Source organism: Pseudorasbora parva, chromosome 3, assembly GCF_024679245.1.
Source record: "Pseudorasbora parva isolate DD20220531a chromosome 3, ASM2467924v1, whole genome shotgun sequence".
NCBI classification, from domain to species: domain Eukaryota; kingdom Metazoa; phylum Chordata; class Actinopteri; order Cypriniformes; family Gobionidae; genus Pseudorasbora; species Pseudorasbora parva.
The window spans coordinates 31,226,705-31,249,525 of record NC_090174.1 but is presented as its reverse complement, the minus strand read 5'-3'; the positions used below and the strand labels follow the sequence as shown (position 1 = coordinate 31,249,525).

The following is a 22,821-nucleotide window of genomic DNA, read 5'->3' as shown; positions in this document are numbered from 1 at the left end:
TGGACAGTTTAGTTCTGGCTGGTACAGAAATGACTGATACACACCATATAAAACTGCAGGCGGTAATGCTTCTTCACTAAACTCAGTACAAACATGCAGAAACCTGTAAAAAGCAAATAACATGCAGTTAATTTCATCAAATGCAGGATAAACTACAATTCTGAACAATGTTTATGCTATCATTCTGTTTTTCATCAAAAAATGGACTTGACAGACAGCAGAAAAGCATTAACAGTTTTTTCTTCAGTATAGGGTGATTATAAGTTTAATTTTGTTTGGGAAACATTCCGTATCACTGTTATGACAGCAGTACACAACATTTTGTTTTCATACAATCACAAAAAACTGGAACAAACCCGCAGAGTAATACCTAATACTGTACAATGTGGTTTATATAGTTATCCATTATATTAAGGTCTTGATGACAACTATTATGAGGTGTTGGAGAGAAAGCCAGGTTTAGTGGAAAAGAAAAATGACTGCAGTGGGGAAGACCTGCAACAGCTGCCAACATGCTGTGCATTTATGGCCATAACAGAGGCAGAGGTACATGCGCCTTTGGACCTGAGTATGAACATACATTTACATCTACGTTTGCAGCAGTGATTTTGTCGCAGCCTTAAGCTGGTCCAAACTCATGAAATTGGTGGAGCAGAGTGGTGCTGTCATTAAAGCAAAAGGCGATAAGCCAAATATTAAGACATTCTGAAATGTGTGTTCATTTGTCTATTCAAATATTTAATCAATATACTCAAGGTTGTGCTATATTGTGAATATACCGTACACTACCTTTCAAAAGTTTGGGGTTGCTAAGATTTTTGATCTCACCAAGAGCAGCATTTATTTGATCAAAATACTGTAAAATCTGTGATATTGTGAAATTATTGTTTTCTATTTTTTTTATATATTTTAAAATGCAATTAATTCCTGTTAGGGCAAATATCCTAAATAAATCATTCTAATATGCTCAAGTAACATTTCTTATTTTTATAGTGTTCAAGATTCTTTCATGAATAGAAAGTTCAAAAAACTTTATTTATGTTACTGAAATTCGAAATCTTCAGTAACATTATAAATGTCCTTATTGCAATTTTTGATCAATTTAATCTGTCATGGTATATGTATATTCATACAAAATAGAAATTATATATATATATATATATGAATGACCCAAAACCTTTGAATAATAGTGTAGTAGCTCAACCGCTTGTTGGCATAGAATAACAGTATATACACATTTGAAAATGTGACCATGCATAAAGTTCTCATGAAATCATTTAATAAAATCTATGCTTTGAATATCATTCAGTATAATAAATTATGCAAAAAAGCTAATTGTTGACTATGGGCTTTTGACCTAGAGCCATAAAAGTCTGTTTTATGCAAGGTCCTGGTTACACTCACCTGCCAAATACAGTGCAAAAGAAATAAACCGATGATAACGCACAAGGAATTGCAAAGGTTCCTCCCTTTGGACGAGTGCACCAAAATAATCAGCCACTGTCTCTCCATAAAAGAAGTAGTTGACACAAATCAAGAAGTACCTGAAATACAAGGTGCATTTGTGTCAAGATCAGACGATTTGAGTCAAAAACATATTTGACAGAAACGGTTGGCTTTTAAAAATACATGGCCCTTTCTTCTGCTTGGCTGTCATCTTGTTTTGTTTGAAAAAAAGCCTGCAGGTGGGGCGTACTTTACGCTAGGTTCCAACATGGAAGTGCACTTTGCTCAAGTCCATTTTATCACTACTTTATCTATGACAAAAGGTGACTGGTAAAACGTGAGAGTGGGTGTGTGTTTGTTTGTAGTTGAGTGTTTGCACCTGAATGTAAAGTACATAAATCAGTGGGGGGGAAAGAAGCTTTAAACAGTGCCTAATATGTTTTACTTACCAGCTAAGAGTCCTGAACCACGGCAGTTCATAGGAATGGTAAACTCTGTAGCCAATGGTTATAATTTCATGAAAACACTTGATTTGAACACCCATAACCTATAAAAAAAATTAGGAAACTGTAAGTTACATCTATTTTAAATCACTTTAGTGATTCATATTAACTTAAAATTGACCATATCTACATTCCTGGATAACACTGGGTGGGTGTAACTATATTCCTATTTAAATTTTCTGGTAATTATTATAACTTTATTTAATTAAAAAATGTTATTGTCAGGCATATTTGTTAAGATGTACATTTTATTTGTTTGCATAAAGTGTATTTACAATCAATCTTCTGCTTTAATACCAAATAAAACATTTAAAGACAGAAAATATCTACATTCCTTCAGTTCAGGTGAGATTATAAATAAGCTAAATTACATCATGTGGCCCAAAGAGTTTGTGGCAGGGCAGCTAGGACGTTGAGTAAATGCTTGACCTCAGAACCACAAATGCTGGCTAGCCAGTGGTCAGTGTGTTAGTCATGTTAATTTTGTTTGTGTGGTACACTTATGGTTTGTACTCATACTTACCACAAATATAAGCATAATGGGTCCCAAATAGATGATGAGGAAGAAGCCAATGATCATTGTCAATGACAGTATGCCTCTTATCCACCAGTTCTTCCACCTGCCGAGATCAAGATATGTTTTCTTTTAAATCAAAAAAGAATCAACAGTTCAACAGAATCAAGACTACAGTTTTGTAGGAATCCCTTTGAGCGAGTTTGTATAATAAATATACATTTATAAGTGCTGGGAAATCCCCACTTTTAAGGGTACAAGCCAGTGAAAGAGGTGGAAACTAAACTGAGTAAAAAGCTAAACTGAATGAAATGGCACATAGTAAACAGAATGATGTATTGTATAACAAAGCAATGATTTCAGTTTGATTTAAGCTTCCACTGTTGATCACCTAAGATGTATTTTTGTGTTCTGAGATTTCTGAGAACAAAACAGATGGGATCGTTTTATGCTGATGGCGCCATAAATGTAATAAATGAAGCTTCATAGAGAGATGTGAATTCTTCGTTTTCTGGCCCAGAGTGTAATAAACTGTTTGCAGGTGCCACAACTCACACATGCCGCTGAAAAGAATGAGAGGAGATTTGTCAATGGAGAGGAAGAAAAAGGGGAGGGAGAGGGGAAAAAAGTGCAGCATCATCACAAAGCATAGCCAGGCGCCAGCATTCAGGCATGTCGTCCTGCATTGGTCCAGCGCCTCTGCGGTCTTTTAAAGAGAATGCAGCAAATCCCACCAACAGAGCAGCAAAACTGACAAGGATTAGGAGCGTTTTACCCATTGACCTACCCCCTAACCTCATCTGCATATTATATATCACTAGAGTCAGTCTGTCTAATTGATCAGAATCAAAGTGAACAGCTAAGCAATACGAGATGCTGTAAGGTTCTGTATCTGCTTTCATAGATCAACTGGATCGATTTTTACAAGGTACTGATTTCAATGAAAAATAACTTCTGTCTGGATAGAATTGTTTTAGTGCACTGGTTTCCTGTTTTCCCAGCGAAAACAGGTTCAACTAGTTTGTGAGACCTCAGAGTCTCATAGTTGCCCGTGTGCATTGTACTGGGGCCTTAACATACATACAGGTACATAATGCAGACAGAGACCGTTTGGGGAGTTGCTCATGAGCTCAGCGTCATTGGGTACCTAGATGACAAGCCCTCCAGGGCTTTGTTGAGACACTGTGGAGTGTTATCTGTGGTAGGTGGCATGTCAGGTGTTTCCGCTTTGGAGTCACCCTCCATTTCTCCTTCACCGGGAAAAGCAAGCCTGTCGTCTCCATCTGCCTCCTGCAGAGTGCAAACACACACACAGTGAGAAAAAAAAACATAAACTAGATAATTAATGCACTTACTCCAAAGCAGATAATTATATTATGCCAAATCATCATTTTGAAGTGTAAATAAGAGGTGAAAAGATATACATAGACTTTGTTGTAGTTTGTTTATAGCCTAATTACTTTAAATTCACCTTTATTTTCGACTCTTTCAGTCTTTATTTTAAATCCATTTTCTATGAATTTTCCCTGTGAGGACGCTTAAAGTACCCGACAACCTCTGTAGTCTCATTTAGCCACTTGTTAGCAATGCCTTTTCAAGACAAATACTTTCTTAAGCAAATACTAAAAATAAAACAATAAAAAATGTAGTAATAAAATGAGACAATATCCTGACCTGTGTTAAACACAGACCTTTTTACATGCATTTAACCATAAACCCCATTGACTTCAAGGCGATGGAAGCGTAAGTGCTAAAATGTTAACTAATTTCCGGGATTCGGCTTACAAAAATACGTCATCTCCTCCAGCAATTGATGAACTGTCTTGAGTATTAAATAGCCTTTGGTTGCATCTTATGTTGTTGTTTTTTTGTCCGACCATGAACGTTGCATTTTTAAGATGCATTGCATGTTAAAAATAAAAACGTTCTTTTAAATCATATCTCCGTATGTCTGCAACAACTGAACCATAAAATAGATGAAAATCAATAAAGAAAATAATCGACAAATAATCGATTAGTAGGGCTGTCAACGAATATTCTAAATATGTTTTTTTAAAAATCTGTTTTAAAAAAAACGAATTCGAAGGTGAAAATTAATATTCGAATAAAATAAAAAAAAGCGGAAAAACCGCCGTGGTAGTAGAGGCGTAGGCTGTCTGCTTTGCGAGCGAGCGAGCGCATGGGGGTTCAGGGAAAGGTCACAGGACAGGAGTCGCACTGTCACTGCTGAAAGTGGACGCGTCTTGCAGGGAAGGTGGCAGAAAGTGCAGAGCCCAACTCGACCGCAGCAGAGAAAGATTTTAACTCCATAATCTAAAAAGCCATGTCTGGAAGTACGTTGGATTTTGGTCGGAAGGAGGTAAAATTGTTGAGCCGCGAGATAAAGTTATATGCAAGCTACGTAAGATACAGTTAGCATACCATTCCTCAATTTAATTATTCCTCAATCTTTGTATTAATTTGTCCTGTTATTGACGTAATGCGCATCATTGACAAAATGCACACCCAGATATACGAATAGTTTGAATATTCGTGTTTGTTTTAGAGGGAATATTCGAACGTCATTTTTGAGCAATTTTGACAGCCCTATCGATTAGGGCTGCACGATATTGGAAAAAAATAACATTGTGATATTTTGTTTTTCTGCAATATATATTGAACATGAAAACAATTTCACCAGATAATTTGAATAGCTCTATTTGTAAAGAATTTATAATTTATGGATGATTGGGGCGATTTTGTAAAAAGTTAATAATATAGAAAATAATAAACTATAGGCATAGATCAATACAATAGAAGAAAGATGCACATTAAATAAACAGTGCTTTATGTTTTACAGAATTGCACTGTATAGATTAAAAATAATTCATATAATTAAAACAATTTATCTTTGTTAAAGCTACAAAATTGATTTTCTCTTTCTCTTTTATTGTTTGATTAACATTGCTAAAACAAACAGCTGTGGGAATAATAGGCTGCTATCACTTTAAGACAAACGCACAGATCTATTATAATGATACGCACGCTTTCACTCTAAGATGGTTAAACTTTGCAATTAATCAGCAAATCACAGCTGGCCCGTACGGATCACGGATCAACTACAATCCCTTTCCTTGACATTGCACATCCTAGAATGTGACTATCGCAAATGCGTACATCGTGATATCTATATGCTAAAACGATATATCGTGTAGCCCTATTATCGATTAGTCTTGTCTGCATGCTGTGCACCGGAAACCACCAGTCATGTCTTTATACAGTAATGAATAACACATTCCTATGGACAGCATAGTGGAGTGAGCACAGTGATCTGCTATGGTAAAGGTACACAACCCACATATGTCCGAAACACATATATTCTTCATTCTTCACACTTTAAATGTTTCACAGGCTTGTCATGTCGCGCTTTGACAGATGCATCCGTTTAATACTTTTGTTTTCCACAGACAAGTAGCGTAAGTAGCGTAATCTAATTTATATGTTCAGTTGAGTGAATGTGTGTTCCTCGTGTGTGTTCCTTTTTAATTTAGTAAATTTAACTTTTGCTTTTACTTAAGTAATCAGTTGTATTTTGGTTTAGAATGTAATATTTATATGTTAACCTTTTTGGCAAATAATGTATAGCATAGCCTTCATAGATACATTCACTTTATTTGTTTTCATAGCCTTTATATTGCATATTGTTTGGAGGACAACATTGAGCAGGATGAGGAATAATATATTTTTTTAAAACAATGATTAACATTAACTTAAAACTTTTTATTTTTAATGATACATTTGAAAAATTCCATCAAATTAATCAAAGAAATAATTGACAATCTTACATAGACGGCCACTAAGAAGAAAAGTTTAAAAACACTGAAAGCTAAGATTAGTTGTTCAGGTAATCCACCTGTGGTATTGAAAATATAGTGTTGTTGCACATCTCTAACAATTATAGGTGACAGACTTGTCAGACACTTGGATGAAACAAAAACAAAACACAAAAGCTACATTGACAATAAACCTATGCAATCACAATGACAGGAAATCTCTTCATGGAAATCACAGATTTACCAGTCAAAGTAATGGTGAGCGACGGAAGACAGGATATTAGCCAGCATAATTTATGCAAATGATATACAAATGCCACTGAGGAAAATCAATTGGGCTTGAGGACATGGCATCTGAGTAGGTGTATAGTAGACTGAAGATGCCCGTCTGCTCTTCAGAAGGCGAAGAGAGGTTGCTTTCTCATCTTTCACTGTTGTCTTGAGCAACACACCACAACTACGAGCTACAAAATGGAATAAAATATGGCTGGTAATGTTGTGGCTTCTGTCGCCGCCTCTGTGAAAAATCTTCTACAGTAACAGTAGCAAAGGAACTAATAGATCGAGTACTAAAAGTAACGTGTCATCAACACAGATTGCAGTTATAAAGTGATTCATTATTCATTGTGATCACAAGGGCTGGGTTAACAGTATCAATTTCTCGATTTTAATTGATCAGCATTCTGATGAATCATTTTCAAATCTCTTAGGTTTCTAAAAACCCAAGATAAATATTTCAATCTATAATGTTTTTGGTAGATCTATGAGCAAAACTATAGGGATTTTTCATTTATTAAAAATATTGATTTAATGTCCCACTAAAGATGTAGCCTATTTAATGTGACAAGACTTGACATTCTGCAGTACCAGTACCCACTGATAGGCTATTAATTTAAAATGCTCCTGTGAGAGTAAGGTTTCTATAATGTCTTTTTGCTGCATTGAGCTTTGAAGCCAATCACAGACACAGATGTCAAAACAGGGGATTTTTGTCAGTGCAAGTTTTGCTTGCACTGACAAGTCCATTTACCATAAAGTCCATTTACCATCAAGCTTGCAAATCCTTTTATTTTAACCAACAAAGCATAAACACAATGTAAAAAAAAGAGATTCATTGCACAGCCTAGACAGAGTATTATCGTTGCTGACAATAACGGGAGTGCAAGAGTGCAGCTTTGAGTACCTCACATTGAACAGAAGTAATTGACATATTCAGTGATTATAATGGCAGTGATCTTTGCTCTCTTTCTGTATATAGATATTTTTCATGCTTCAACACATTTCAAAGTTTCTGGATTGACAACCATATTTAAATGTGTGGTTGACAGTGATTGACAGAACAATCTGGTACAGTATGTAAAATGATCGGTGCATTAAGTCCTGGAGTTTAAATGCAAAATAATAGACCTGGCACTTTTCTATGTAATGTGTTGCTCATTCGCTGTTCACATGGGTAGGTACTTTGTACTGTGCGTGTGGATAGCCGTGGCCGTCCGCCTCCACAGAAGAACATTTATGACCCAGGAAAAACCCTGTAAACATTATTTGTAGCTCATCCAATAAATCACATAAACGTACTATTGATTCTGTTAATTTTATGACAGCGCTCTTTAATATGCCAGGCCAAATCACTGTAGTGCCTCAGTTCAAGCAAAGCAGCAGCATTAAGTGCACAAGAACCCATAATCTCTTCCTCTTTACTACTAGTTACAGCACAAAATAACATGAATAAACATCAGAAGTCGGGATGGACAAGAGTACTCAGGCTACTTGAACATGACATGGACAATCGATCATGAAAAAAAAAGGTTATATATTTGTCTATTTTTTTATTGGTTATTATGGCATTTTGGTACCCGAGGTCTGATTGGTTAGCGTTAGACAGCCTTCCAGACCGGCGAAATAAAGTGAAACTGGATTTAAAAGCGCTCACTGCAGGGATGTCTGGAATCCCTTTGATCATAAAATACAGTTAAATATAGTGTTAATTTCGTCAAACGAGACGAGACGAAATTTGTTCGTCAACAACCTTTTTTTCCATGACTAAGACGAGACGATGCCGAGACTGCACCAATGCCCAAAAACGCTGACTAAGACTAAGTTAACATGCATTATTGTTGACGAAAAAGGACGAGATTAAAATGTTTTGCATAAAATAAAAATTAAGATAAAATCTCTCTTCATTTTCGTCTACAATCGTCTCTAGTTTTTCATCACAAGATAGAATATTCAGCTGTTATGCCTTCAAAATATTCCAAAAGAGTTTGCACGCTAAAGTACAGGTCTCGTCTCAGTCTTCTGTTGCTGCAATCTTGTGCCTGCAACACGACACTACATGGAATAAGAACAAAGTTGCCAACTTCCACACATTTTGCGTCAGTTACACACTTTCAGGCTCTGGCTCCCACTCTGGCCAAGTAAATCTCACGCCGAGTTTGTAAAGATTTAATACAAAATTCAAACAATAAATAGTGTTTTGCCACACTTAATGTAGCAGTTAAAGCTAGAATTGCGATATGCATTCATCTCCTGGGCGGGGGTGCGTGGTCACATGACTCATGGAGCTCTCAATAGTTCCACACAAGCCAGTGCTGTCAATACATTGAATAGACAACAGCTTCACTATAGAGGTAAACAGTACAGTAATGCAGTCATTCCTAAACTTAGTGGTCCATGAGAGTACTGCAGGTGGTCCGTGGAAAGGTAAAATAAAATAAAATATTTTTTTTACCTTCATTTTAAAAGGAAATTCCCATAAAAAAATAAGTAAAAAGAATATGTAGGACTATATTGATATAACATTTGTATTAAATTGTCAAGTTATTGTGCAATTACTAAATTAGTAGTGGCGCTCAGTTCAAGTTCAGTGCCTTTATGGATCGGTGGATAGCAACGGCTTCTCTGACAAGAAAAGAGACAGAGGCAGAAGTTATAAAAAATGAAGAGATTGACAGTGAGTCGGATGCATCTATGAGCCAGATTCATCATTAAAAAACAAAGAAAAGGAGGGTGAAGAGAAAATACTGCGAAAGCTGTTTAGCATTAGGGCGCTTGAGTAAATAAATAAATTAAATATGTGGCAGCCGTTGTGTGCAGTAAACTTTCCTTTAACCTGCTGTACTGATGTGATGACTAGTTATAGTTTTAGTGCTAGTAAGCCTATTTAGAGGTGCGGATTAATTCAGGCAGGACTGTGTGTAGACATATTTTATTATGTGTTATGAGGTGGTCCGCAAATTTTTTTGATTACAAAGAGTGGTCCACACACTGCAGCAATGAACATTTTGAGGAGATCTTATGGTAGTAAAACCTATTTGTGCAATAATTATGGTCTATTTATGAGCACTTCAAATATTTTTCTTTTTCTTTTCTAATATATTTATTATTTAAATTACTATTAGTGTAGTCATTAAGGTTAAATTAGAGAAGTCAAATGCAAAGAGGCAAATTTAGAGTTATTTTGTGGCTGGAAATATAATCATTTTCATTTGTAATTCCTGTATGGCCCTTTACTAAATAAATATGCATGTATGATTTCCTTAAACTGCAACGAATGATTGTTTTAGGTGCATATTAGGGATGGCATGGTTCACAAAACCCACGGTTTGGTTCGTATCACGGTTTTAGGGTCACGGTTTTCGGTTCTGTGCGGTTCTTGTTGTTTTTTATTTTAACCTCATGTGGTGTTCGGGTCAATTTGACCCGGAGAAGATTTTCTTTTCCCTGAAAATACTAGTTAATGTTATCGCTTTGGACTGAAACTTAGTGACTTTGTTCCCAAAGGGTATAACTAAATCTCAATTTTTTGTGGGAAATTTTCTTACTTTTTTGTGGGGGTTTTGTTACCTTGTTACACTTGTGGTGTTCCTGGTCAAAAATGACCGGCCTATAAAAAATAGCGTATAAATCACTCATTATACCATATTTTCACCCAATCTTGGATTCAATCTTTTTGTCAACTTATTCACTTTCAATTAGGACTGGTTTTATATTTCTGTTTGTATCGGATTAATCATGGGCTTTATTTATCTGAGAGTAGGCATTTCATTTTTTGAGTAAAAAACAAATAATTTATGAGTAAATTTGGAAATATGAAAAAAGGAAAAAATGGCTACTGTTAATCAGTACCAATATTCTTCAGATTTTATTTAATATTTCCAAAATAATTCAAAAATGTAAAAAATGCCTACTCTCAAATAAATGAGGCCTATAATTATTCAGATGCAAATCAAAATATAAAACCAGTCCTAAATGAAAGAGAACATGTTGACAAAAAGATTGAATCCAAGATTGGGTGAAAATATGGTATAATGAGTGATTTATAAGCTTTTTTTTATGGGCCGGCCATTTTTTAACCGGGAACACCACAGGTGTTATAGAGTTTTGAACACCACATGAGGGTTTAACTGTTAACACTCCAGAAATTTACTTTAGCATAGGGCTGGAAGATAAAACGATAACGATAATTATCACAATATAATTTTCCTCGATAAAACGATAACAACAGTTCGATAAATTCTCAATAAAACGCTTACGCGCTATGCGTAATGCTGCACATGCACATTGCAGACCGGGCTTCTGCGTGCTGCACGCGGTGTTGGTTACAGTTATTATAATATCTCCAGTGGTTTGGAGATATTTTGGCTATCCCATCCGACATAAAACAGAGCGACGTACGTGGACTGCTAATCATAGGTTCATGTTCACCACACGGAATTGAATTATTAGATTATCGTGCTTCTTCTAAATTCTGCATATAACATTGAGCCCAACACAGCGGTAAATCTACGATAACTACATTAACTATTAGACTAGACAGCCTTACTGGAGATCCACAAATTCTGAACTTTGCTCTCTCGCATTTCTTTCAGACTAATCATTGGATTAAAGAAAATAAAAGAAAAAAGAAAATGAAAATAAGACCCTCACATCTGCATCTGTAAGCAGCGCTCAAAACCTACCCTTATGGGCAATATAACCATTTCATGATTTAAAATTATGGAGTTTGTGTGCAAAAGGTAGTAGGCCTAAACTTGTCCAGGATGCAGGATCACAGAAGGAAACAATGACAATAAACACCATTAACCTAAGTGAATGAAAGGTATGGTAATAATCAGCGAGATGCACTTACATATGGCTTTATTTGAACTTTTCAGACCATAAAATTAAGTTGTTAGAATTAAGTTCTAGTGACGTCATCACTAGACGCAATGACGCAAAAAAAAACAAAAAAAAAAAAAACTGTGATTTGCTTTATTTTTTACTGGTTATTTGAAACTAACTCACCAAAAGAACCTTTTGCAGAAATCAAAATGGACTTACAATCATTATTAGGGAGCGAGAGACAAATGAATGCTAAACTATTTAGAATTGAAAAGGGCTCTTAAAGAGGAGTCGATTCCCCTTGATGGAATCGATTCCAAACATTGGAATCGACTCTCGATTCCCAACGCCTTGGAATCGAGGAATCGATTCTTTTTGGAATCGATTCCTAGCCCTAGTTATCCCATACCGTGGCTTGGCTAAAAAGGACGAGCCACGTCAAAGTTTCACTACCTTTATGTTTCCCGGGAAAAATGAGTTTGACACCATTCCCTTTTGTGAAAACTTGACTTTTATACGGTTTTATTACACCCTTGGCCCTCATTCATCAAAAGTGCATACACCAAATTTCCACCGTACACCTGACGTACACCCAAAACCACCATGACTTTGAGATTTATCAATATGGATGTTGGCGTACGGCACGCTCAAATCCTACGCCAGCTCAGGAGGTGGTGTACCAACGTTTAGTGTGAAAATGCGCAAAAAAAAAAACAATTCTGCACTGACAAAGATATGCTATATTATGACCCACTGTAAAACAACAACAACAACATAGTAATTATAAACTTCAGTGTTTATTTTTGTGCAACATGGACTTCAATGTTTAATTTGTGTGACTTTACCAAAGCATTTGATTTGTAGGCATTTGTATTCCTCCAGTTGCGACTTTACCTGACGTTTCAGGGTTAAGCCCGGCAGCTGCGCATGGACTGGGACTGGAAAAAAAACATTCTTCTTCTAAATAACAATAAGCGGCATTAATAATAAAAACCATAATAATAATAATAAGAAGAATCTTACAAATTGTCATGCAATTATTAATGTGAATTAATGATACTCCACATCACATCACCATCACTATTGTACACCCCAATACATGTGCCGAAATTAAATGCTAATAGTTTCAAAACACGTGCTGTAAAATAATGCATTGCGATTGGTAATTTCTCATCCAAACAGCTATTTAAACTGCTGGAGTGCGGTTCTCAACCCCCACCCTATTCACTGTACTCGTAATTTGGGTCCATATTTTGTTTTTTTGAGTGCCTCTTTAAACCCCACTCTTTAAACTCCCAAATAAAACAATTTTGTGTTTTTCCACTTGGTGATGGTTAGTGATGTCTGGTTCGCGAACGAATCGTTCTTTTTAACCGGATCTTTAAAGTGAACCGGTCGAACCAGTTCACCAAATCGAACTTAATCGTTCTAAACGGTTCGCGTCTCAAATCAGGGCTGATCCCACAAGTGACTTTAGTTATTAACTTTCTGACATGAGTGACAGTCTCTCCGACTAGAAATAAACGAATATCTTGAAGTATATGTTGTAACTCCAATCGTTAGCTGAAGTGAGACATGTTTTGCTGAGAGATCTGATGAACTCACGAGCAGCTGATACTGAGCATGCGGGTGTAACCGAACGTAGCGGTTCTCGGATCCTCGGATCTGCAGTACAGAATCGGAAACCATTTCTGTCGGACACGTTAGATACTGAGAACCGATGAGCCGATGAGCTGCGCATGCGTGTTATTTGTTCAGAGGAACGAAATACAGGTTAAGTGTATAAAACTAATCACGTTTGGAAACTTTATAACAAGTCATTACGTAAAGACGTAAAAGAACTGGTGATCCGTTTTTTTTTAACCGGATCAATGAAACGAACTGTCCGAAAGAACCAGTTCGCGGAAAAGAACCGAACTTCCCATCCCTAGTGATGGTCTCGATCATATATCCATAATAAAGGCTAGATGTCTTACGGCGGAGTCACCATCGTCATCACCGGTGGCCATCTTGTCACAGACAAGATTTCTGTCAGGCTCTGTGGAACCTGATGTAAGGTGAGTGATCTGTACGAACATAAATACTTTTATCTCGCTAAAATCTTGCCGGATTTACAAATGGTTTGGTTTCTTACAAACGTTATTAACATGGCTACAAATCTGGATGCTTTAACACGTTAAAATTGCAGCTTTTCATTTCGATAAACGGCTTAATCGTGCAGCTTGTGTAAAAAAAAAAAAAAAAAAACATTCTAGCCGCTATAACTCTGTGCCAGTACTTCACACAATTATTCTGCTCGTTTCCTAAGAAACTACAGGGTCCCAGCTTTCTAAAGAGGTAAGGCATTTGATGGTAGATAAAATTAGATGGGAAAACTCTGAAGTAGGCACAGTGCAATGTAGGGGGGGGGGGGGGGGGGATCCTAGTAAATTGCGTTTTTGAAGCTAAATTAAACTGTGCAAGACTCAAATTGGTAGTTGCAATATCTTCATTTGTGTTTTGAAGATGTACGAAAGTCTAACGGGTTTGAAACAAAATAAAGGTAAGTAACGATCCTTTTTGGGTGAGACTATTTCTTTTCAAAGATATTTATTTTTTACTACAACATGCCCCAGATATTGTTTGAAAATGTTGTTCAGTAACACTTTACATAGAGACTCTATTAGTTAACATCAGCTGATTCTTTAGTTAATATAAACTGATAAAAAATACTTCCATAGCAACAATCAATAAAAAATTATTAAAATCAAAAGTTAAAGGGGGGGTGAAATGCTGTTTCATGCATACTGATCTTTTTACACTGTTAAAGACTTGGATTCCCATCCTAAACATGGACAAAGTTTCAAAAGTTAAGGTGGACGTTTGATGGAGTATTTCTGTGTCAAAAATACTACTTCCGGTTAGTCATAAGTTTCGGCAAGTTTTTTGCGATCATGCGTCCCCTTTGACGTTAATGGGGGCGGAATTTCCTTGTATGGGCCTTACGGACAATTCTACCGGAAGAGCGTGAGAGAGAGAGGGAGGGAGAGAGCGAAAGTAACAGGCTACCCTCATCAAAGCGCTGGCTCGTAGGCTGCTGCACAGGTGATGTGCACAGTTACAATGTCACCAAAAAAGCGCGTTTTTGGTTGCCAGACCAAGACAGTCCTGCACAGATTCCCCAAAAACCCCGCGTTAAGGCAACAGTGGATGGAATTTGCTTTTCCGGATCAGCAACTGAGTTGCGCGAATGTTTATATCTGTTCGCTGCATTTCGATGCCGACTGTTTCATAAACAAGGCCCAGCTCGACACAGGATTTTCAGATCGCCTAATGCTGAAGGATGGAGCAGTCCCAACGATAAAGGTCCCAACGTTAGAACCGCAGGCGGTGAGTGAGACTGCTTCAAATGTCTGTGTTTTTGCCTATGCTCATCAAGTAGCCCAAACATGATCACGTATAGTTAATTGATCAATGGAGCATGCGATGTGTAGTGCGTGTACATTTGTTTAGCTGGCCACTATATGTGTAACTTTATGTTTGTGTATTGTAAAAGCACTCCAAACAACAATACACAAAGAGGGGGAAAATATGTTGAACTAAATAAGCGCGCTTCTTCATTCAAATGCGCTACTATTCCGTGTCTTTCTATGTAAACACTAACTTAGCCTGCCGTGCAAAACCAGTCCGCTTACTAACGTTACAATTGTCTACACAAACCACGCGTAAACACACAAACACACGTGCACAACTGCACTTCCCACATGTACACCTTCAAAGACAAAAATACGACGATATAATTCAAGTATAAATATGTAAATAACACAAGCCGCTAAGCATATTATATAGTTAGTGTATAACTTGTACCACATAGAGACGTCCTGCTCTAGTCGTTTTTGCTGCTGCTCCTCTTCAACTGCAGCCTCTGGGTCTGATTCCGGATCATAGATGTAAGGCTGTATCTGATTAAAAGCCATATTTTTATTTTGAATAAAGTTTTTTTCCCGCTGTTAGGGATGACACAGCTTTACGACGCACTCGACTCAACAAAATAGCAGCAGCGCGCACACGCACACGTCATTATTTAGCTCCGCTCACACGACACGCCCCCACCCGCTCTGCTTTTTTCGGAAAGACTCGGAACAGCGCATCTTTCTTATATAATTATAAAAAAAATAAAGACTTTTCGGAGATATGCAGGATGCAATGCTACTCTATAGGTACTCAAGATTGACATGACACTGACTGAAACTGAGTGTTTCACCCCCCCTTTAACTATTATGGACCTGAACTAACATGAAAAAACAGTATTTTTAATGAGACCTTATTATAAAGTCTTTCCAATTGTTCTCTATAATTCGTATGCAATTTAATTTGTTTGATGTTTGTTTACATTCTACAGTTTTTGTGGATTGATTCATTGTATTTAAATGTTATTAAATGTTATAAGAGTTATTTTTGGTATAAGAAAAAGTTACTATTTCTATAATAGTATTACTAATACTTATTTCAATATCGTTATAATTATCATACAGTGGTAAAGGCTTTAGTAATTATCACAACATGAAAATGTAATAGTCACATACTGCAAAGCCATAATTTTCCTCTAAAAGAAAAAAAAATATTACTGGTGGTATGTTAAACAAAGTTTATTCCACATAGGTACACATCTATATGCTACAACTTATTTTTAAAAGGACAGAAATTCTAAGCACAATGTTTTCACATGTTATTTATCTTAAAGGGGTGGTTACATGTGATATCACTTTTTTTAACTTTAGTTAGTGTGTAATGTTGCTGCTTGAGCATAAACAGTATCTGCGAAGTTAGCGCAGAAAGTTCAATGCAAACGGAGATATTGTCTTTTAAAGTTATGGCAGTTTATTGCCTACAAAAACGGCCGGTTTGGACTACAACGAGCTTCTTCCCGGGTTGGTGACATCATAGACATAGACATAGAGTAATGGTAAGGGGCGTGGTGTTTCCGGACAACCTGTGCTTGGCACTTCAGCCAATAAAAACACATGAAACTACATTTGGCCATCTAACCAATCTAAGACTATTGCGTTTTTCGGAGGGATGGGCTTCATACACTGTAAAAAAAAAAATTGTTGGTTTAACTTAAAGTAAGTAACCTGGTTGCCTTAATTTTGAGTTTATTGAAATTAAGAATTTGAGTTGATATAATGAAGGAAATGTTTAATAAATAGAAACTCAACATATTTTTGTATCTGAACCACATAACATTTTTGATAAATCATGAAAATAGCACTATTTGGCATGTTTCACTGCGTCATCAGAAATAAAACACACATAATTACCCAATATGCTTACAATATATTTTAATAATATTTTAATAAAGGTTGTCAAATCCCCAAAAAAATTAATTGTATTAACTCAATTTTAATTTCAATGAACTCAAAATTAAGGCAACCAGGTAACTTTTGCTAAATCATTTTTTACAGTGTAGAAGCAGGAAGCAAATGAGCCGTTCAAAGGACAATGGAGACAGCAGTGTGGAATAAAGGTAAAATATAAGAAAAATATGGCATTTTTAAAACTTAAGACATGTTATACTGCGCCCCATAAACACAACCAAGCTTAGAAAAAAAACACGGAACCACCCCTTTAACATCAACAAGAGTTTCACAAATAGAGATGTGTCTGAGAAATGCATAAACATGAATTTCAGAAACTAACCTTAAAGGTCACACAGTAAAAGACAATATTTTCTGGTCTAATTAGACGATTCATGGCCTGAACAGGCTACAGTGTGCTCCAGACTTCAAAAGTCTGGCTCCTGTGAGTCTTCGTTGGCTCTGTTATTCATAGCGTTTGTGTATTTTATGTTTGGTGGGGGTTTTGTCAAACCCCTTACTGACAACCTAATTTGGCCATATAAGAACAAGGCGAACACCGTATAATTTCCAAAATGAGCTAAAGTCTTTGGACCAAGACTGTAAGAAACTGTGCTGAGGAGGTAATTGGGAGCGAGTTGAGTTGAGTAGAGAGGTCACTCATGTCTGAAACGAGGCTCAGATTAAGGGTGGTAAAATAAACCCTCTGCTAACTTTTTAATGAGGGCACATTCAAGCCCCCAGAAAACATTCATGGAAATTTACAGATCTGAGCAACACTTATTCCAGCTATCAGCTACATCAGTGTAGTAGTCAAACAGATTTTGTGCAATTTGAAAATAAAACTTTTATTTTTGAAAGCAACAAACAAACTGAAACATGATCCAATTCATACTTTGCCAGGAACAATAGATATATGAGAAGAGAGAGTTTCCCAATGCTCCAGATGAGTAAACCTATTATTATCCTGAGGGTTTCACTAAATGGCAGCCTAGTAGCATACGGTATTTAAGAAAAATAATCAGTTTATGAATTATATTTCCATCATTTAAATGGCACTCAACAGGTCAATTATACAACACTATGCCAAAGACTATAGACATAAAGACGGTTAACTATTTCTTATGAATGGGAGGAACTGAAAAATGGCGGAATATGTCCCACCTTCTAAATAAAAGAGCCAATCGCTGATTGGTGAAGTCATTGCGTCACTGCAGCTGTCGTTAGAAGTTCCGGTTCTCATTGAAACCTGAGACTCGGGCATAGCATGAAAAATACGCTTTAGCATTATTGAGCACACTGTAAACCCTAACAGTCAAAATAATGAATTGGTTTAATTGGTTAAAAGTAGAGCCATTCATACTTTCAATCATACTTTTATGAGTATTTAGAACCATCTTTTTCTTTTGAGTTCTCTCAACTGACACATTTGAAGTAATATGAATTGTTTTAAATTTTATTAACTTGTTTCTAGACTAACTTAAATTTAACTGGGCTGGGATTTCTGTGTCTTTGTATGCTTTGCCCTGACACTCAGGGACAGTAAATGCCCAAATTAATTGTTATACTTAAAATTATATATATTATTACAACAAATATTATGTTTGTTTGTGTGCAGGATCAACGTTAAGTGGGAGATTTAGTAGTGTTTAATGTTTTGTTATGCTAGTTCAGAAGAGTTTCTGTTATGTTGTTGTTGTTTGTTTGTTTTGTGGGGTTACCATAATGGTGACGAGTGGAGCATAAGTTTAGTTTGAGAACAGATATATGTTAAATGTATTATATTGCTATCCTCATTAAGCAAGTGCTAATGCTACCAAAGCATTTATTAACATATGCTGGCATTTATTTAATTAGCTAGTTAAAGTACACACACACTTAAATATAGTAATTCTATATATCATGATAATAATGAATATGCACGATATTGTTATCGTGGGCACTTCAAAATATCGTAAATAATTTATTAATAATTATTAAAAAAATTATAATGCACACTGGTACGTTGCCCATCAATCGTATAAATGCTCAACATCGCTGTATTCTGTGTCAAAGGGAACGCGCTCAGATGTAAATGAGAAGCACATGAACGAGTGAAGGAGACGCGCTGCTGAAGTGCCGCTCAATGACAGCAGAGGGCGCTGATGAACGGCAGAAAGCAGGGATTATCCCGGAAACCCGCAAACAAAAGCAACCGTGACGTTTTTAAAAACACCATTCGTTTTTGTAATCTCAATGTTGTTCATCACAGGCTCAGCACCAAATACTTAAAGACTTAATAGGCTATTTATTTTCAAATTTAAACATTGTTTTAATCTGGACTACAACATGCCCTAATGATTAGAATTTTTGGGGATTATTTGTCTAAAAGACATACGACTTCATTAGTTAACAAGTTAATTCATTATTACCAAACTGATAATGAAAAATACTTATAAAGATTTAATTATTCTAAGTAATGTTAATTTCTTAGTTACTGTTTAATAATAAAATAACTTTTTTTAATGGACCTAAGAGAAAACTAACAATGATCAGTATTTCTTAACTAACATTACCAAAAAACATTATACTTTCTGTTACAAATGTAGCTATTTCTCAATCTTAGTTAATACATTAATGACACTTTATATTAATTTGTTACCTGTTGTTCTTTATAGCCTAATTCTTTCACACTTTAATCTGTTTGAAAATTGCACTTTTACAGCTCTGGAAGAAATTAAGAGACCACTTAACATCGAGCTGTATATATTTTTGGTGCATTGTATTATTGTATTTCAACATTCAGTTATTTTTGTTATTACAAAAATAGTTCTTAAAGCTGTTATGCTATGACAACTTATTTCAATATCATGATAATATCATATACTGTGATAAAAGCTTCAGCAATTAATCGCAACATGAAAAATTGATATCGGCACATGCCTAGTCCCGTCCCGTCATAATAAAAGCCCCGGTGTTCGCGAGGTGGGTATTTGTGTAACAATCTCTCCAGCTCCACAACACATGGTCCTGCTCTGCTTCATACTACAGTGACGTTAATAACTGCATGCATGAACGTGATTTCTGCCCGAGTCCTATTTTCCACCGGCTGTGAGGTGAAGACCACATGTCCCAAAATGCTGCGCTCAAACTTTGCGTCATCAAACTACACATTTGTTTTGAATAGGCACCCTCTAGTGGACTGAAAGTTGCATGGATAGTTCACTTTGAAATTAAATTTTGATGTTTTAGCTTACCTCATGGGCATCCGAGATGTAGGAGTATTTGTTTCCCCAGTAGTTTCAATTTTGATCATTTTAGGTCAAACCGTTCTTGTTTGTGCCTTACATAATGCAGGTCTATAGTCACCACCTCAAAGAGAATCCACAGAGAAGTCCAAATTAAACAATCCCCCATCGTAAGTACACACTGATGGCCTAAGACACGAAACGAGCGGTTACCTGAAAACGAACATCAACTGATCCGAGGGCGCACGTGCCCTGATATATTAACAGACAACGTTGAATTTTTTTCACAACCATATTTATTTGAACCAGAATACACTGATCAAGAATGTGATAACACTTCCGGCGCTTTCCGCGCTTGCGCAGACTAAAGCCAGAACGCGCGAATGGCACAGACAAGAACGGTTTGACCTAAAATGATCAAAATTGAAATTACTGGGGAAACAAATACTCCTACATCTCGGATGCCCATGAGGTAAGCTAAAACATCAACATTTAATTTCAAAGTGAACTATCCCTTTAAATGTCAAACAAAAGGACCTTCCTCACTGCTCTTGATTGAATAGCTTTTGTAAGTTTAATAAGGATTAATCTTTAATTTAAACATTTAAATATGCAGTTTTTACATTTGATCACTTTATTAAATTTCTGTACCTTTCTGCAGGCCAGTAAAGGTCTGTACATTATTATTTAATGTTTATTTAAAGTGAGGTCAAGTTAAACATTTTAGTTTGAGTTTTATTTTATACTGTAGATTGTTGCAATGTGCTAAATAAATATTTGCATAATTTGTAAGTTGTGATTTATTATTTGAAACTTTAATATTAATTTATGCAATTGCAATGCCTTGATTTTTTTTTCATAGCATTAACCATAAATGCAATGGTACTAATAATTTGCTTAATTTCTTTCGGTTTCAGCCAAGAATTTTTATTTCGGTGCATCCCTACTGACAATGTTCTGCTCGGTATGTCGTCAACACGCTTCAGAAGATGCCAAAACTAATAGTTTCATTGTTGGGACTAAAAACATAAAACTCGAAGCCATAAAAGATCACGAATCATCCAAATGCCATATCCAGGTTTTTTTTTTTTTTTTTAAAGAGCGCACAGAGCCCTACTCATTTAATGAAATGTATATCAGTTCATGGTTTGTGTGTGTATAAGAGAAAATGTCAGTATTTCATTGAGACTTGAGATTAAATAAACTGCTTAAGTACTGTAGAGCTTGTAGTATTAATTTTTCACATGCAGTTACACATTGTCCGTTAAAAACAAGAAAGTGGCTGGTAAAAACATTGAGTGGCTTGTAGATTTTGAAATCCACCAGCCACAGTGTCCGGTGGACAAAAAAGTTAATTTCCATCCCTGGTGAAGCTGCTTTGAAACAATCAGCATTGTAAAAAGCGCTTTATAAATAAACTGGACTTGAGTTGACTTGACATGGTCAGGGTTTTATTTTGTTCCTTAATGTCCACTTATAATGATAGACAAAGTGTCTTGCATCAGATAATTTACCTTTTCAAGATCAACTGATTTTGTTGTACAAATTATAGATGTTTTTCTCACATGTCCGATTTTATTTATTCTTTTATTTCTGCAGTTTGACAAATAATTAGCTACAATACAATAGACTACAATTTAAAGACACAATATGGTTTTATAATAATAATAATTATTATTATTATTATGTTCCTTAACAGACATTTGATTAGCAAATTAGTTCATATGTTAATATGTAATTGTTACATACTGACAACAAATTCTCAATGACCTGTTTGTTTGTTTATGAGTAAATGTTTGGCATGGCCTTGGGGGCAACTTTGCATTGTGAGTGTTATATTTCTCTACACAACAATGAACATTTTTATTTCAAGCAAGCAAGGAAAAATCCATGATGTGTCTTTTAGAAGCAGGAGAAATGGCTGTGTATGTGTTTTTGAGAGCGGTGTGCTCCACACTTGTATCCTCCTGCCTATAAGAGTCAAGAAAGTGAGCGGATAAAAAGACTAGCCTGCTGATTAGCTGCTCCATAAATGAGACTACACTAATCCCCGAGAGAGAAAGAGGGAAAAGCCCCAGTCCAGCTCCATCCCAGAAGGCCTTGCATACACTAAAACACAAACACACAAAGGCAGCCATCAGCCACCACATCTCTCATTCAGTTTCTACCTACAGAGCCGGTATCTGTAACAGAATGTGCTGAACAGACAGAGATCATATAACCAATGAGCAGAGGAAATGCCAAATAACCTGCCAAATCATCACTTCAGCAGCCTATTAAATCCTCTTTGAAGTGCTTCAAGGGTGAAAATAAAGTGTCAGTAAAAGGACGATAGCCTGTCTTCTGCAGACTTTTTCCTGGGGATGATTGACAGCTTGGCCCAGTTTTCATCGTCCCTTTAAATACTTTACAGCAGTGGCAAAATAATCGGCCTGATCAGGCATTCATACTGTTGCAGCAAATACCAAAATGGACATGCTCACTGCTGATGTCAAAAGCGGATGAAGGCAAGTGGATGCAGCAGAATTCCAAACACAGCATTGCGTACTGTATTCTGTGCTAATTAGTCCACTGTTGCATTATGGGGGAAAAACACTGCTAAAAATACCAGCACAGTTGCTCATCAGCATAACTTCTGCAAAATACGAGACATTATTACCAAACAGATTGCACTGAAAGAGGTGTCCTGAGAAATCAAGTCCTATGGCCCACATGTTAGTCAATCAAAACTCTCAAAGCCATGAGTTTGGTTGGAAGTCATGGGACTAATGTTTGGTCTAACAAAAAACTCTGACAATAAGAAAACATCTGTCACCTAGCAATTAGTGTTGTCACATATTTACATTTTTCAATAATATTGATTCTGAATCTTTGAAATGG

General features: G+C 36.1%; 1 protein-coding gene across 1 annotated transcript in view; it reads right to left on the bottom strand.

Annotated features, from left to right (window-relative positions):
• The window catches only part of cds1 (CDP-diacylglycerol synthase (phosphatidate cytidylyltransferase) 1), a 33,106-nt gene that overhangs the window by 5,845 nt on the left and 4,440 nt on the right, over window positions 1–22,821 (bottom strand). The window contains exons 2-6 of the mRNA XM_067438420.1: window positions 3,611–3,753; window positions 2,473–2,569; window positions 1,896–1,993; window positions 1,405–1,544; window positions 45–103 (exon numbers count right to left, since the gene is read on the bottom strand). Of these exons, the coding sequence (XP_067294521.1) occupies window positions 45–103; window positions 1,405–1,544; window positions 1,896–1,993; window positions 2,473–2,569; window positions 3,611–3,753 (537 nt within the window). The remainder of the gene's footprint in view (window positions 1–44; window positions 104–1,404; window positions 1,545–1,895; window positions 1,994–2,472; window positions 2,570–3,610; window positions 3,754–22,821) is intronic.